The sequence below is a fragment of the Mytilus edulis genome, chromosome 9, assembly GCF_963676685.1.
Source record: "Mytilus edulis chromosome 9, xbMytEdul2.2, whole genome shotgun sequence".
Taxonomy (NCBI): Eukaryota; Metazoa; Mollusca; class Bivalvia; order Mytilida; family Mytilidae; genus Mytilus; species Mytilus edulis.
The window spans coordinates 14,950,449-14,969,277 of NC_092352.1; the positions used below are offsets into that span (position 1 = coordinate 14,950,449).

The 18,829-nt window shown below is 32.5% G+C and overlaps 1 protein-coding gene across 6 annotated transcripts in view; it reads left to right on the forward strand.

The window, feature by feature from the left end:
• Window positions 1-18,829, forward strand: part of LOC139489565 (G protein-activated inward rectifier potassium channel 3-like) — an 87,188-nt gene that overhangs the window by 59,110 nt on the left and 9,249 nt on the right. For 2 of the 6 annotated variants that reach the window (XM_071276130.1, XM_071276131.1), the window contains one exon: window positions 8,582-8,722. The exons of 2 other annotated variants lie outside the window; for them this stretch is intronic. Coding sequence is in view for 1 of the 4 variants with exons in the window: in XM_071276129.1 (XP_071132230.1) it covers window positions 14,643-14,645 (3 nt within the window). In the remaining 3 variants the exon portion in view is untranslated. Of the gene's footprint in view, window positions 1-8,581; window positions 8,723-14,396; window positions 14,897-18,829 lie in introns of those variants that run through there. 2 more of the 6 variants (XM_071276132.1, XM_071276129.1) reach the window with 2 other exon arrangements.

Consider the following 18,829-nt stretch of genomic DNA (forward strand, 5'->3'; position numbering starts at 1 on the left):
ATCTACAATATCTTCTTAAGTAGGGAGAGATAAATCAGGAACAATTTTTAGATTTAAGCCTTCAATAACTTTCAGCAATATCAGTTTGATTGAGACATTGTACAATTATTGCCTTCAAAAAGAAGGTTGTTTTTAAGTTTTCTTTACATCTTGGTTTACAGCTGAAGGGTTGACAGCATTGATGTTCAACTTTTGATGTTCAACTTTTTTTAAATCAATTTGTTTGTTATACTGAGAGGACAAAAAGATAGCTAAATAAATTAATTTACATTAGACGTAGAAACCATTTTCAAACATCCCACTGTATTGTCACTAGTTGACATAATCAGTCTTATTAATACCTTACCATAGGCAGATTTAGAGGATTATCCAGAGGACCCAGGCCCTCTCTTTTGTGGGACAAATTTGGTTGATAATTTAAGGGATTACTGAAGCACTACTGGAGCAGGCCCCCTCTTAGACAGTCATTTGGCCCTGCCTTATTAAATTAATGGGTCCTTCACTGCTTACCAACCATATATTTTGTGTTATGCCTTAAGGCAAATAGGACTAGATCTTACCGCTCCTCTCTTTCCTGTGCTGTCTTTTCTATCTAACCCCAGCTAATTCCTTGGGTTTTCATTTCACCTTCAACTGTATTTTTCCAGTCAAATGCTGGTTTTTTTCCCAGCTGCATGTTTTAAAGGTAATGTGCTGATCGAATTTGCTTGAGTGATAGATTGATATTAAGTGTTTAAACACTTTTTTCAGCACTATTGTCTATTTTGTTATAGCTAATTTTTATTGGTGGTTGAAGCCAAATTTCCAGAAGAGATCCAAGACCTTTGAAAGGAAAACTGGCCATCTTTGTCAATTAGTCATAGGAGTCAAAAGCACCTGTCCTAGTCATTGGAGTCAAACGCACCTGTCCTAGTCATTGGAGTCAAACTCACCTGTCCTAGTCATTGGAGTCATATGCACCTGTCCTAGTCATTGGAGTCATACGCACCTGTCCTAGTCATTGGAGTCATACGCACCTGTCCTAGTCATTGGAGTCAAACGCACCTGTCCTAGTCATTGGAGTCAAACGCCCCTGTCCTAGTCATTGGAGTCAAACGCGCCTGTCCTAGTCATTGGAGTCAAACGCGCCTGTCCTAGTCATTGGAGTCAAACGCGCCTGTCCTAGTCATAGGAGTCAAACGCGCCTGTCCTAGTCGTTGGAGTCAAACGCACCTGTCCTAGTCGTTGGAGTCATACGCACCTGTCCTAGTCGTTGGAGTCATACGCACCTGTCCTAGTCGTTGGAGTCATACGCACCTGTCCTAGTCGTTGGAGTCATATGCACCTGTCCTAGTCGTATGAGTCATACGCACCTGTCCTAGTCATTGGAGTCATATGCACCTGTCCTAGTCGTATGAGTCATACACACCTGTCCTAGTCATTGGAGTCAAACGCACCTATTCTAGTCGTTGGAGTCATAAGCACCTACCTGTCCTAGTCGTTGGAGTCATATGCACCTGTCCTAGTCATTGGAGTCAAACGCACCTATCCTAGTCATTGGAGTCAAACACACCTGTCCTAGTCATTGAAGTCAAACGCACCTATCCTAGTCAATGGAGTCATACGCACCTGTCCTAGTCATTGGAGTCAAACACACCTGTCCTAGTCATTGGAGTCAAACGCACCTATCCTAGTCAATGGAGTCATACGCACCTGTCCTAGTCAATGGAGTCAAATGCACCTGTCCTGTGCAGGGTTTGAACTCACAACCTCAGTCTTGTCATGCTTGTGATACAGACGTTGAACAACTTAAAGAAGACAACTTTGCCAATAAATCCCTGTAATGTGTTGATAGGCTAGCGATATAGAAGTTGAAACTAAATAAAGTAGACCAATCTGCCAACAAGGCCCTGTAATGTATTTTGACATTTGATTTTGTATAAGGTAATTCAACCGGTCCTTAGACAATGTTTTGGGAGTTATTAAGAGATTAACTTAGACCACTCATCCAACGAGGCCTTGTAATGTGTTGATATTTGACATTTGATTTAGTATTAAGTAATTCAACCTGTCCTTGGACAATGTTTTTGAAGTTATTAAGTATATATTCCATCCTTAAAGTATCTGTGGATCACCTCAGATGAGACATAATCAATGTTTTAGTCTGCATACTTCCCAAGAAGAATTGATTGAAGAGGAAAGAAATTAATAATATTACAACTCTAAGTTACGTTCATTAATGCTAAAGAAAAATTTCATGCGCATTTCAAATGAAATGCACCGTGATTCATGCGATTTCAGTATGGAGCAAAGGATTTATTTCAGTTCTTTAACCACAGAAATATTAAAATCAATACTTTTCCTTAGAATTGTAATGTACTATTCATGTGCAAGTATAAAAAAATAAATTCTTAATAGTACAACACTTTATTGGAATATATGGCATATTTATATAGTATTGCAGTTAAAATTATGCAATCTTTTCAAGAGAGATGATATAAAAAAAAAATCATTTTTTTAAGAATGGGAAATGTATTCTGAACAAAATTCTGAAATTAAATTATTATTCAGGTATTTATGTCAATCAGAACTTAAATCAGCATTTCCCTAAACCATTTATCTATCAAGGAAATAATACAATTGTTTGTTTATAGGAAAATTTCCCAGAAAACTTCATAGTTGATAATGGATTGTCTTTGTCTCTCTTCTGGGAATTTAGATTTTTCTTGGATTTATAAATTGATAACAGGCTAATAGAATGAATTGATATATAAGCCAAAAAGCTTTTAATACCCAGTTGATATGTCCCATTACAGTTAAGTGATATATTTATAGAAAAGCTATGACAATGATCCAGCAAATCCAAAGATAAGGATTTCTCCATAGTATAAATGTAATAGATAATTTGGTTTACATCAGTATGAGGTCAAGTCAATGATATAAGATGGATAGGAGAATTTATGTACTAAAAGGATGGAGGTGAGAAGCCTATATTGTTATGCCCTCAGGTTATGCCCCACCTGAGATAATAGAGGGCATTATGTTTTCTGGTCTGTGCATCTAATCTTTCGTCTGTCTGTTTGTTCATTTGTTCTTCCTTCTGTCATTCATCAGGTTTAAGTTTTTGGTCAAGGTAGTTGCTGAAAAAGTTGAAGTCTAATCAACTAGAAACTTAGTACACATTCAGAAAAGCAATTTAAGTTTTTTTATGGATTAGGTTAGTTTTTGTTGACTTCACCAGAAATGTCTTGTTATATTGTGGTTATCCATTTGCTACAAAATCAAAAGTATAATTCTCACTCTGTTCCATTTCTATCAATTTGTTTCTGTGCATTGGCCTCAGATAGATCAGAAATATCTGTGATCAAAATTATTGGTTCATACAACCTATTATAATTTAGAAAATTACTGAAAGATAACAAGGAAGTTGTTATATGGTGCCAATCTTGTGTATATTTTGCTGTTGTTGATGTTAGTACTTTTAATATTTTCTTGTTACATATTGGCACATAGCTTACATTCATATAAGCTATATGTCACTTCTACCATCAGCTGTAACAAGAGAGGTGATTTCTTTATTGTATAATTGTTTATCCAAAGCTGTTACCTTGCCAGCAAACAAATGAGGTACCAGTAGGTTATAAGTTGGTCACCATATGTTTTTTATTGATTGGCTATGACATTGATACTGTAACTAAAACTAAATTATGGTGTTACTGTAGAAATTAATTAACTTTTCATAAAGGAGATATTAATTAATTGACAAGAAATAGTGATTTTCTGACATAATTGGAGGTTTGATTTTTTTTTGGCAAAAAGGAATTCAGTTTGATGGACTTGTAGAAGAATCCAAACTTGGTGAGTGCATCGAACCTCTTATAGAATCCAAACTTGGTGAGTGCATCGAACCTCTTATAGAATCCAAACTTGGTGAGTGCATCGAACCTCTTATAGAATCCAAACTTGGTGAGTGCATCGAACCTCTTTGTCCGACTTGTTTGCTGGATACAAGAAGATTAACTTTTCTCATAAATAGTATGACTTCAGAGGGATAACCTCTTTTGGAGCTTAAATTTACAAGACGATTACAAGTTTATTTTTCCATTTTAAAAGATTTTAACTTGTTACATTTTTTGCTAATTTTAACCAAATACAAAAGACACTCGTGTGAGAACTACTTCATAATATTTTTGGAAAGTACTTTGTTTTTTCTGAAACTCCTGAACCAATAGCAGAGAGTTATTATTTAAATTTTGTGTCAACAGCTGCTGACCACAACCAGATATTTAGGCAAAATGTTTCAACAAATGGAGCTATGTGGTACAATAAGTAAATGTATTTTTCCTTGGTGCTCCATGGACAACAGTTATGAAAAAGATGTATGTCAGTCCTGTAAGTGCTCTAACCCCAGATTTTGATAAAACTTAGGTTATCAACCATCATCTCATTCTCAGACTAAGATATGACTGCTGATCAAAAATAATTTGGGGATAATGGGAGAGTTATGCCCCTTAGATAGCAATGAATATAAATCTACATAGTGAGTATTTGTGCCAACATTTCTAGCAAAATGTTTGATGGAACTTATGTCAAATTTGCTTATGTGTTTGAAAAATAAGGACTTACTAATATTTTGGGAGATATGTACGCACAAGAAATTAAAATATTATAAAAAGTCATCTATGTAAGATCTCTTCCATCATCTGAATTGGAGTGTAATGAAATTTTTGTATTTATATCAGCAAATTATTGCAGATATATTTGAAAATCTGTGCAAATAGATTTTTGTAATCGTAGTTGTGCTCCTTGGGTATACCTGTATTGATAAAAAGAAACATTTCAGTTTATGGACAGGGTGCAATATTGTTTGTATTATATGTTTTGGATTATGATCTGGAAAAACATCTACTGGTACTCAAAACATTATATGGATGTGAATGAAGGTAGGTATCAATAAAAAAGCAGGAAGGATTCGGAAACTGAAACTCATTCAAAAAATTATGGTAGATGCCAGATATTACCCATGTTATGATTTGCTTTCCTTAGTAAATGATAATGAGATTAATTGTTGCTAATTGTCTTATAATTACTGACAAAATTAGAGACACATGTCAACTCATTGTTGCAAGAGTTTGTTGTTAAGCTAAGAAAAGAAAATAATTTGGTACTTTTTGCCATTTCTTAGCTGAGAAAAGAACATAATTTGGTACTTTTTGCCATTTCTTAGCTGAGAAAAGAACATAATTTGGTACTTTTTTCCATTTCTTTGACTATCAGTTATTTATTTTTTGCACCAATAGAATATAGAAATAGTGTCACCTGAACCTTTTCTGTCCAACTGAGTTAGACCTAAGCTGAGGTGATGTCTGGGTTGTATAAATACCAAGGCCTTTCTAGTTTGAAAGGTGACATTATTTCTAATGTACACTGTATAAAGAGTTCTTTCTGCATTCAAGAAATTTATGAGGACTCTTGCTATAATAGTGTGAAGTCTACAGGTGAACCTTTCGTGGGTGAAATAACTTCCCTTGGCCTACCCAACAAACTACTTTTTGTTTGAAAATATTTAGGATTTGACGTAAATTTACAAGTGGGCAGGGCCGTAACTACCTATGAGGCAGGAGAGGCAACTGCCTCCCCTGAATTTTCTACACCAAAATTATTTTTTGAAGTAATAAAATGATATATTGACAATATGTACACGAAGAACTTGAATTTATATTATAAACAACACAAGTTTACAGTTTTACCATAGTTTTAACAGTGATATCATGATATGTGATATATGTCATTTTCCGGACTTTTGATCGACAGTGAAACATTTCAGTATTATTTTTTTTTTTCGTGTGGCCGTCCGTCATGTTACTCGTTATTCGTATGAGAACACATATGAAACTTTGCTTTCGACAATTTTGAATAAAACTTAACTGTTCACATTTATTTAGGAGCTCAATTAAGCAGAGGAAGTAAGTTCCCTTTGTATTGTGAATCCTTTATGATATCGGAAATTCGTTACCAGCTGAATCAGCTGTTGGTATATTTTTTTAACGTCTCCCAATCGTATGAGAACAACAATGTCATTATGGTCAATGCCTTAGTAGTTTGACACTCTCATTCGTTGTAGCAGGGACTTTCTATACTAAGTATATACTAGTATAGAAATATTATCTGGTTGTAGTTATATACATGTCTGTTCAGCTTTCAACAATATTGAAATTCAAGGTCCTCGATAAAAATAATATCTTGCGTTCTATGATCTTGCTTTATATGTTTTTTTAACTTACCAGTTTGATTTCTAACAAAATAATCTTTAAATACAGATAATAATTGTTTGCATAAAAATTGCTTCCAGGATCTAGCAATACTGATTGAAATCGAAGGAAAACGGGTCATTTTTAGCCACTGATTTTATTGAGAGAAAACCAAAAAAATCCGATGTATTTAATGTTAATAATTATAGGCCAAAGTACGGCCTTCAGGACGGAGCCTTCGCTCACCCTAACAGCAACCTCAGCTTGTTTTTGCATAAAAATTGCTTCAAGTTTCAAGCAATACTGATGTTTCCTAAAGTAATGAAAAAGGGTCATTTTTAGCCATTTTACTGGGAGAAAAAAATCGGTGCATAATCTTAAGGGCCTCAATCGGCGGCCTCCAAACCCCTGCCTCCCCTGAATTCAAACCCTAGTTACGGCCCTGGTGGGGGTCTTTCTTCATTTATTTAATTTGTTTTGGTCCTGAATACGACTGAAATATTTGAAGCTTGATATTAGGCAATTCTGTTTGCATGTCTGATTAATCTCCCTGTACATGGCCACACTTAAAAAATGAGCTTTTTCCATTTAAAATAAGTGACAGTTGAATTTTCTCATCCTTAGAATATTTATGTGTTGTCAACCAAAGTGGATTACTGATAACATGTTTGCAGATCAATGTATCTGACTTTAATATTGCTGATGCCAGTAAAGTTAAATGTTCTGAATTTCTTCAGGGAATAAATGATGATCTGATAACTTGGCTTTGAATAGATATGTCTCTTTTTGATAAACCAATTATTGAACAGTTTATAACTGAATTGACCCCTAGGGCAGTTAAGCCAATGTCATCAGTTGGTATAATGTTATTTATCATCAGATTACCTGACCTAAAGGGTCATTTCTATCAATTGTTCTCATTTTTCAAAAGTTGACTCCTCTAACTAAAACACTCCTAGTTGTAAAGAAAATCCATTAGAATCATTTGAGGAGGTTTTATATAAAAGAAATTGATTTTATGTAAGTTATTATATATAACATAAAGGATCCATACAATATACAAGAAATCTAATTTTTATGGATTTTCTTATGAATATTAATCCACATGTATGAAAAGAATTTGTTTGGTATTATCGGTATATGTGGATGAGAAAATTAAAGATGAATATTGGTCTATTGTGAAGAGTTACATCAACTCAATTTTCAAACAGTTGCAGACATAGCGATTTTTTTAATAACCAAAATAGGTCAACAGATGTATTGTGTGAAGGGATTGTTTCGCTTAGTTAATGTGGTAGATACTCAACCGTAAGAGGTTGAGCTAATGAAGTACTTCTTTAGCTCAGTCGGTATACACACTTCCTTGTAACTCAGAGGTCCTGGGTTCAAGTCCAGCTGGAGACAAACATTTTTGTCATAAAATTCATACTCTATGGATACAAGTTATATTCTTTTACAGTCAATTTCAATGAGTGTGTAGGCAAAGGTAATATCTTTGGTTAGCTTCCTTGCTAGCTGAACTGTGAAGTCATTGTTAGGTTAGGTAAACTACCCTCCTTTAAGAGCAGACTAGTCCGACAGATAATCAATCTATCTGTCTGTAGGACTAGGCTTCTTCAAAGGAGGGTAGTATACCTTACCTAATAATGACTTCACTGTTCAGCTAGCAAGCAAGCCAACTAAACATATTAACTTTAGCAACACATTCATTGCAATCGGCTGTAATAATTTTTTTTATCAAATACTCTTAATAAGTTTTGTTAAGTGAAGACCTCATTTTTATTGCTGAGTCATCTTAATATGTCTGATCATAAAGACAGCTATAAAGTATTTCAAAATCATTTCCATTAGTTGAACACTGACTGACTTGTGGCATTTTAGATCTTTTATTAATACATTCCACTGCCTTTTAATCTTGAATAAATCACACATCAATTCTCTGAAATTGCTTGTTTGTCCCTTATTTTTGTATACAAATTCATGAGAATGGCACACCTTTTTGTTGTGAACATCTAAGGAGTAATTAAGTTATTTAATATCTTTGCAGGGGACATTTAATTATGAGAGAGTTCAGTTCACTATTGATTAAAAGTTGTTAGTGTATTATCCAATTAACGGCTTATACAGAACAGGTATCCTTGTTGCTAATTTTGTTATTTTCTAATTACTTGAAGCAGTTTTAAGCACTTCCCCAATGGTTATTTAATGTTTGTATCTCATATTTTTGGAACAATTTCCCATATGCATTATGTATTGCAAAAAACATAAAATTCATAAAATAGATTTGATGAGTAATAGTATTAGGGCCATGTTGATGTATTCATTGATGAACTTTCATCTTGATATTGCAGCTACTAGATAAGCTCTTAACCAATATTAGGCAATACAAACACAAGGACTGGCAAAAAGAGATTTTGGTCGAAGTCCTGGTCTATGAACTCTTGGCCTGGCTGTCCAAGACAATACAAAAATAGATTCCAACGCTGCCCCAGGTAAGCATTTGTATGTCAAGGAAAACTCAAAATTAGGCAATGCAAATACACGGACAAGCATAAAGAGATTTGGGTAGAGGTCATGTTTTAGTTTGATCTTGACATTTGACCTGGCTGTCCAAGAAAATACACAGATTCCTCTGCTGTCCCAGGTAAGCATTCATATGTCGAGGAAAACACAAAAAAAGATTTTTTTTTTACATAATTCATCAGATTTTTTGCAATTTTTGAACCCCCTGCAAATAAAGTTGCATTGTTATATAAGAATTATTCTTGTAGTCTGTCATAATTTTTTTATACCATTAGATCCAGAATTTGAAAACTTACCATTTCGATAAACTATTGAATGCAGCAGCACAAAGAAATTTTTTCACCATTAGAGTATTCATGAGTTTAGAAAATTTAATACTATTTAATATACTTGTGGACAATCTGACACAATGTTAAAGCTCTTCATCAGATATTCATGAAAATTAGTACTTTGTAAAGATCTTTATGTGAAAAATATGTCAAATTGTACCTAGGGCATACTGGTAAGTTGACAATTTCTAGAGTGATTGCCCTTTGCACTAAGATTTTTTGTTATGCACTTTGTGGATGTCAGTCCTACATGCTTCATGAATCTGTTACATTGTCAGACAAATGAAAATATTCATATGTAGGATGTCTTGGTCTTTTGACAATCCAAGAGTTATGCCACTTTGCACTAACAATTTTTTTGACTACCTAAACCTATATTAAACTTTTCACTCAAATAGAACATTTGTTTTCTTATCAATTAAACCAAAAACATAATAGTTATGGTTTGATTGTGTCTTATAGAATAGTAATCGACATAAACATCATTGATGTAAAACATAAACAAACAATAGATTTGGGACCAGTTATGAGTATTTGTCATGTTCCATAGAGAATTCTTTTTTTACTGTAAATTGATACCAAGTATATTTCTGTTGCTCTGGAAACATCTTGCATGTGAAAAAATATTAACATTTAAATAATTCAAAATTGTGACTTATTTTAAACATGATATTAAAGTGAAAAAAAAGCTAAAAATGTATATACATATGAGAAGTGAGCAAAGCAGATTAACCCATATCTTGTAAACAGATGCCTTATGGTCTGGTTTTAAGTTTCCATCTGGCGTTTGTAAGTTGTTCTTAACCTCAATTTTGATGTGAACTTTTCAGTTACTTTGTTTACAGGTCAACCATATTTTGTCTATACAACTGTTGGAAGGTGTAAATATTGTCATTCTCATCTCATGGTTCATATATACTGTAAAGTTCTTATTTATTAGAAGTTATAGGTCTGCTATATTTGATCCAAGTTATTGTATCTTGAAAAAGTGTGGCGAACATGGTTACCTTTCCAAACGGGTTTCATTAAAAAAATACTCATTTTGTGATGATGTAAACTTCTCAGTTGCTGTAGATAATTGGTGGATAATGTTTTGTTTATAATAGAATCATTTTGTGTTGCATGTGTCATTCTGACACAGTTCTTTTGAACTGGACTTCCTTTTCAAGGTTCAATGACAAATTGTAAGATCTACTGGTTAGCCCAGTTTCTCATTTGATATAGATAATAGGTGACCTATTTTCAGTTCATTGTATTGTAAGGTGTCTCTCTGATATGGTTCAATTGTCCTTGACCTGATTTTGATGGTTCAGTTAAAGTGATTAGGCCAGTTTTCTCAATGATTAACAGAAGCATGTCAAATTTATTTGGTGTACAGAATAATTTGAGGATATTTATATGTTTCTGACACAGAATCATTTGATATATGTTTCTGACATTAATGTTCACTGATCCATGTTATTAATTGATGTGGCTGAGTTTGACATTGTTTATCTGACCATGACCTCATTTCATACCATGGTTTATCTGACCATGACCTCATTTGATAGTTCACTGATCCATGTTATTAGTTGTCATGACTTGAGTTCAGTCATGGTTTATCTGATCACGATCTTATTTGATGGTTCACTGATCCATGTTATTAGTTGTAATGATTGAGTTTTGTCATGGTTTATCTGACCATGACCTCCTTTGATGGTTCACTGATCCTTTTATTAGTTGTCATGACTGTGAGTTTTTTCGTTTGATCAGCAATCTTAGTTAGTGTCCACAGTATTTGTTCCTTACAACATAAAGGGTATAGAATCTTTGGGGATCTTCTGTAAGTTGGGACAAATATATGTTGACAGCATAAGGTGGGATGTAATTACTAATGACCATAGATATTTTGAATTCTTCTGATCACACTTATAAAAAGTCCTATTATTGGTGTGTTTAGGAAAGAGATAAACTCTAATACATGAAATTACATTCTATGGAGGTCCTTGGTTTTTGCGTTGATTAACAACTCATCAGTTTTATTTCCTGTTTTGTAAAACAGTATTGTTAGCTCAGCAGAACCGTATAATTGGTATTGGTACAATAGTACAATGATTGGCGTCAGAATCGATAACATTACATCAAAGTGACCAGACAGTTTCTGTTTAATTACAGATAAGACTAAATCTGTTGGATCATTGTGATTTTATTGATCCAATAACATTTTCACAACTTTTATCATGTTTATACATTGTAATCTGATTGTAGTTGTCCAATATTAGATCATATTATCCAATATAATGTGCTAAAAATATGAAGATAAAAAACCTATTGTAATATTAGTGGTTTTTGTTATCATCCATACTACGCCTTCATAGACAATAAAAAATGTAAATAATTACAATTCCTTAGGGCATCTTACCCTAGGGTCAACTGCAGTGATCACTTGGAAGCATGCACACCTCAATTGTTTGAGGTCCTTGGTTTCATCGCCAGCCTGGTCAATCAGACTTAAAATTTATATTTGCTGCTTCTCTAGTATAATACAATATACAATATTTTTATTTTCCAAATTAAAGGGCCCATTAAGAGCATAACATTAATTACAACATGACATAAACATTACAGAGTGATTAAAGAAACAAAATAATAACTCAAATGCATGAGGAAAGAATCAGTGGTCAAGGAGAGATAATTTTAGTATAAGCATGCAGTATTCAGGAGTAAAAACAAAAACTTTTTTGACACCTTTTTTCAGGTGAGCAACACAAGCTCTTTTGAGCATCTATATCTATATTTATTTTTGTGCTGATGTAGTATAAAGCATTCACCAATCAATCAATCTACTTTCAATAAACTTTTAATAAAAGAGTTATTCTTATAATGTAATGTATAGCCATCAAGCCTGCACAACAAACCTGCATACAATATATATTACATTGTTTAGCACCAAAAATGGAATTGCATCTCCAAGCATTTAAATAATACCTTGTTTTTTTTTTCATTTATCTAAATAAGTATGGAGATTGACCCAATTTTATTTCCCCTTGTTATATATTGTGTACAGTGCTTCATTAATGTTTTATGAAAATTTAAAGAAGACAAATTATGCTATTTGCTGTTTAATAGTAGTGAAAATTGTTGGTCAATAATCAGGTGATTACAATCTACTACATGTGAAAATCTCTTAGTCATTTAAATTTTCCTTTCCCTCACCTTGACAAACCAAATTGATTTTTCTCTGGGCTTCAACTGTTGAAAATTAAGAAATTTCTAAATCTAGAATGCAGAAAACAATTCTATAATGGTTATATACCTCTAATTATGTATTGTTGTATAATATGCAGTAGTTGTCAAACTTAAAGGCTTAATTTAAACAGAATATTATATTTACAAAACTTAGAGGCTTAATTTAAACAGAATCTTATATTTACAAAACTTGGAGGCTTAATTTAAACAGAATATTATATTTACAAAACTTAGAGGCTTAATTTAAACAGAATCTTATATTTACAAAACTTAGAGGCTTAATTCAAACAGAATCTTATATTTACAAAACTTAGAGGCTTAATAATAATATCAGTCCTTTCTGGATTCATTGTTAATTGTTGTTTACATTGTTCCATTTTTTGTGGATTTCGTGGATGAGGCAAACCACGAATTTAAGTTTTTAACATGTATATAATATACTTCAGTGGAAACTTTGGCAACAATCAAATCAAGTATCCTCAAAAAGTACAAAGTTTCTTCAATCCACAAATACTGTTGCCCATGCAAATATCGGCGGACGACATTTGAGCGCATAGATAGGACATTTTAGCGAAAAAAATAGAACGTTTGAGCGCCAAAGTAGAACCCATTTGAGCGCCAGAATTTTAACCCATTTTAGCGAAAATTAAAATTGTCAAAGCCCATTTAAGCGAAATATTTTTAACCCTTTTTAGTAAATAAATGATATATAATAAATCAAAAAATGTTTAATAGACTCAAGACAGCACAATATAAAACATGTCCATTAAAATACAGCACTAATAGACTCAAGACAGCACAATATAAAACATGTCCATTAAAATACAGCACTAATAGACTCAAGACAGCACAACATAAAACATGTCCATTAAAATACAGCACTAATAGACTCAAGACACCACAATATAAAACAATATAAAACTTTTCAATTAAAAAACAGCGCTAAAAGTCTAAATGGTTAAATCAAATGTTAAAAGTCTGTTCTAGACGAACCTAGAGAACGTACGTAATGGGCTCTAGGTATACTCTCTGTACAATACTGTTCATAGAATTGCATTAGAAACTGTTCTTTCTCTTTATCTTGTTTCGATTGTGGTGCACATTCCTCTATACTTCGTATCTTTATATATGTTGTTGTTTGTAATTTTATAATAGTATCGAGGAAAACATAAACTGCTGGGTGACAACTATAAAATTGCTCATTATAATGGGCATGGAACGACTCTGGACCATTATTTGTTTGCTTTGAGTTGCATGGAACTTCTGCCAAAAGCTTAGGTGGGAACATCAAATCTTCAGAAACATAATATTCGGTAAGATAATCAGCGAAATTCGACACATCTCTTTTCTGCTGGTCTATCCTATATCGGAATCCATCACAAATTAAACTTTTTTTTCCTTTGTTTGTTTCAACAACTTGTATTTCCATGATGAAAATATTAACAACTTAAACAATTAACCAATATAAATTACTGTTCATGGTATATATAGTAAGGTGAGCATTATTCAAACAGGTAAATTTTCGCTCAAATGAGCTATTGAAAATACACGTGAGCAGAATAATCCGGCGCTAAAATGGGCTCTAATGTTGGCGCTCAAATGTCCCCTAGTAGTTTTAATTTTTTCGCTCAAATGTCCTGCGCCCGCAAATATAATATTATTCAAGCAATTAAACTGGATGACAGTTGACCATGCAAAGAATGAACTATCACATTTGTTTTACATATATGTCTCAAAAAGGATGTCCAAACATATCTTACTAGCAAACTTTATTTTGTTTCAAACACAAATCCATACCTCCAGAGAAATGCTGCTCACGGAGGAAATCTGATACTTTCTTCAATAAACAAACAAAAAAATTAACATTTAATGCAGCTGTGCATATAGAAACAATTTTTTTTGTTAATTTTTTTTATTTATTCTTTTTCAGAAACATATACCCTTTCACATTTGTTCTTATTTGAGGTCATCAGGGAAGAGAAGTTAATGTTTCACAATCTGTGTAACCCTCTTGAAATCAACTATTATTGTTATTCTGTAACCCTCTTGATATTATGTATTGTTGTTATTGTTATGTATTTGAAGTACAGTATTTATAGATATGATGTACAAGTATTTCAAATTTTGTAAAGATTTAAAATCTTCTTAAAACTGATTGAAAACACGTTTACAACTATCATATTAATCCATCGTTTAATCAGAAGCTACTATAGTAGTGTCAGGTTAAATAAACTATTCAGTAATGGACTAATTACACATACTGTTACTTTCTGTTAATTACATATCAAAAGGGATTAGGATCAGGAAAGGGGGGATAATATTTGGTAATCACATGGTAAGACGTGTTTATTCAGATCAATAATAATTCACTACGATTTTACTCAGTTCCTGTTTTTTATGTGTATTAAACCAGTACATATTTAGATTTAAATGATTTTATAATAGGTTGTGGAAGGTAATAAAAATTCTTTTATGTGGGTTAAATAAATGTGAAGGACAGACGGTATCAAATTGTATGTTGTGATTGAGAATTTCATCATGTTTTTCTGCTTAATTTTAAAAAGATGTTAATCTGCATAATGCATAGTGAGTATATATAAGTTGTCTTTTGAAGTTAATATGTAAATATTTAATTTGTGTTGATACCGGAAGTTTGAGTAAATGCATATGCAAACGTTTGCTCAGAGTTCTACCACACTCAGAGCTAAGAAAAATAGCACTAAACAACTTACATAAAGACGTGTGTTTATTATTGTTCCTTACTCTTATTGCAATATGTAAATAAAAATGTATGCATTCTATTACAACTCATGTGCATTTGAGGTAATGGAAATTATTTTGGCAGGGTGAGACAAAAATTAATTTGAATGTAACACATAATTTCTTTTTTTGCAAATATTTAATGTTATTACAGTTTAAGATTTCAGTGAGATAATTGTTTTAAATGTTTTACCATACATGTACCCTTTGAGCTGCAGTCATCTGAAAAGGAAAATAAAAAAGACTAGTTAAGTGTGACTATTAAATTATTTTTTTTTTGTAAGAAAATACGTTAAAGTTATTATGGTACAAATGAGATTTTTGATAATTTCCAAAACTTAATGAAACTTTTATGAATATTTTGTTTTCTCTCCATATTACATCTGCTGACTTATTTAACCATACACCAGCTGTCACGAGCTGTACGCCTTAGTGTTACAGACTATAGATTTATTTCTTTGTGTAGAACACCTACTCAGGGATAATGTAAGGTTGACATTTCACTATGTTTAAATACATATGTTTGCAGAAGAAATCACTTAAGAAATAGCTTTGTCTGTCTGTACAAAACATATTCCTGTGTTGTTGACATTTATCAACTTAGGAGGTGTTCGTACACCTGATGCATGGGTGATTATTGTAAAAAAAAAAAATGAAGACAATAATAAAATCAAGGCTACATGAAATAGATATTCAAAATGATTCCCCCTTCCTCATTTCATGCTTACATCTGAATCCTCCACCCCTCCCCATAATTTTTTTTTACTTAATACTAATTGAAGTTTTTTTTTATTGTTTAATGTTAATTGCATTGTATCGTTTTGCCAGTTCACTTTCAGTTCTAAAATGTTTATGCCTCACCTAGGGGCATTATGTTTTTCGGTCTGTTCGTCCGTTTGTTCCTTGTCCGTCCTTTAGTCTGTCTGTCCTGATTCAGGTTAAAGTTTTTGGTCAAGGTAGTTTTTGAAGAAGTTGAAGTCCAATCAACTTGTAACTTAATACACATGTTCTCTATGATATGATCTTTCTAATTTAAATGTCAAAATAGATTTTCTACCCCAATTTCATGGTCCACTGAACATAGAAAATGATAGTGCGAATTGGAGCATCCCTGTACTATGGACACATTCTTGTTCTAATGGTTTTGCAGGCATTTATAATGAAAAAAAACCAACAAATTTAATTCTTTATAAAATTATGTTTTAATATTGATGACTTGACAATACAATATAATCATCAGCCCACGCACGGTCCTTGTCTATATTGATCGACTGATGTTCATTAGATATGTAAATAAGGAGAACTACAAGTACCATTAATATGATATCAAACAATGATGATATAGTGATAACAATTTCAACACAAAAGTTTAATGCATGTTTTGTAGTAGGAATTAACTATGTTAATAAAGAGAAGAAAGGAGACAATTTTATGCTTTTCATGACTTCAGAATTGTTATTTATTTTCTAAATATTTTATCTTTGATGTAGGAGTAACAAATTATGAAATTTGATTAAAAATTGCTATTTTTAGTTACTACCAACTTGTTGTTAGGGTTAAAATGCACATTTATATGTTATTCAGTGCTAATCTCTTGAGGAAAAAGTGAAGTTTTCTATTCCTATTTGACTCATACCCTTGAACTTTTTCATAAAACCTAGGAAGTTATGCTTTTAATCAAATGATATTTTTATGTGCCAATGTGGTAAATAAAGATTTACCCAGTGTAACTCCATTCATCACAGGGCTGATTATATCTTGATTATTGTTAATTGTTGATTTGTACTGAAGAAATTGTAATTATTGAAGGCATAGTGTAAAATCTGAACTGACTGGTGATTGATCACTTCCTATATAAAACTTATCAATTTGATGGGTCAAATATGATTAGCTCAAAATCATGTATAACTAAACAAGAGAAGAAAAAGAGTAAACAACTATATAGTTCTATTTTTTTTGTCACAGTGTTTGCTTTCTATATGCTATAATTATCACTGAATCCAAAAGCAAATTACTATTCTTTAGAGACTCATTTAAATGTTGATGCCAACAAATGATGTATGATGTTGGTTGATTAGAAAATCTGATATTTATTTACCTGATTCATAATGACAGGATCTTTTCTCTGACAATTATTGTTTTTTAAAGGACAGGATCTCAACTCTGATATTTACCTGGTTCATAAGAACAGAATCTGTACTCTGGTATTTATACCTGGTTCATAAGGACATGATGTGTATTCTGATATTTACCTGGTTCATAAGGACAGGATCTGTTATCTGATATTTACCTGGTTCATAAGAACAAGATCTGTACTCTGATATTTACCTGGTTCATAAGAACAGGATCTGTACTCTGATATTTATCTCGTTCATAAGAACAGGATATGTACTCTGATATTTACCTGGTTCATAAGAACAGGATCTGTACTCTAATATTTACCTGGTTCATATGGACAGGATATGTACTCTGATATTTATCTAGTTCATAAGGACAGGATCTGTACTCTGATATTTATCTGGTTCATAAGGACAGGATCTGTACTCTGGTATTTACCTGGTTCTTAAAAACAGGATCTGTACTCTGATATTTACCTGGTTCATAAGGACAGACTCTGTAATCTGATATTTACCTGGTTCATATGGACAGGATCTGTTATCTGATATTTACCTGGTTCATATGGACAGGATCTGTTATCTGATATTTTCCTGGTTCATAAGAACAGGATCTGTACTCTGATATTTACCTGGTTCATAAGGACGGGATCTGTATTCTGATATTTACCTGGTTCATAAGGACATAATATGTACTCTGATATATGCCTGATTCATATGGACAGGATCTGTAATCTGATATTTAACTGGTTCATAAGGAAAGGATCTGTAATCTGATATTTACCTGGTTCATATGGACAGGATCTTTAATCTGATATTTACCTGGTTCATAAGGAAAGGATCTGTAATCTGATATTTACCTGGTTCATAAGAGCAGGATCTGTAATCTGATATTTACCTGGTTCATAAGAGCAGGATCTGTAATCTGATATTTACCTGGTTCATAAGAACAGGATCTGTATTCTGATATTTACTGAATTCATTAGGACATGATCTGTATTCTGATATTGACTGAATTCATTAGGACATGATCTGTATTCTGATATTGACTGAATTCATTAGGACATGATCTGTATTCTGATATTTACTGTATTCATTAGGACACTGATCTATTCTCTGATTGTTTACCTGGTTCATATGGATATAATCTGTGTAGTATTCACCAGGTTCTTCCATTATAAGGCCCATACACAAATTTATACTATTAGCAGACCTAAAATAATATGGTATATTACTCTCATGGTTTTCAAAGAACCACCGTCTTTGTAAACTTGTTGCTTTGTTGATTGATTGTTTAATAAGTTTTTTCCTAAATAAGCATAGAATATTTGCCACTGGACAGTAACCAAACAACAATTATACCATTAGCCTGGTTCACAGAGATAAAAGAGACCTAAGTATACTAGTTACCTGATTCACAAACAACTTTAATAGGACAATATTATTGTCTATAATACACCGACTTAAAACATTATTTGGTTCATGAGGGCAATAGATCTTGGTTTCTAATAACTCAAACTGACAATTCAAAATAGGTTTCAAAAGGGCAATAACCATTGGTATACTTATTTCTTGCTTCTTAAAGGCAATAAACTTTGGTATACAAGTTACTTGCTTTATAAAGATAATAACCATTAGTATACTA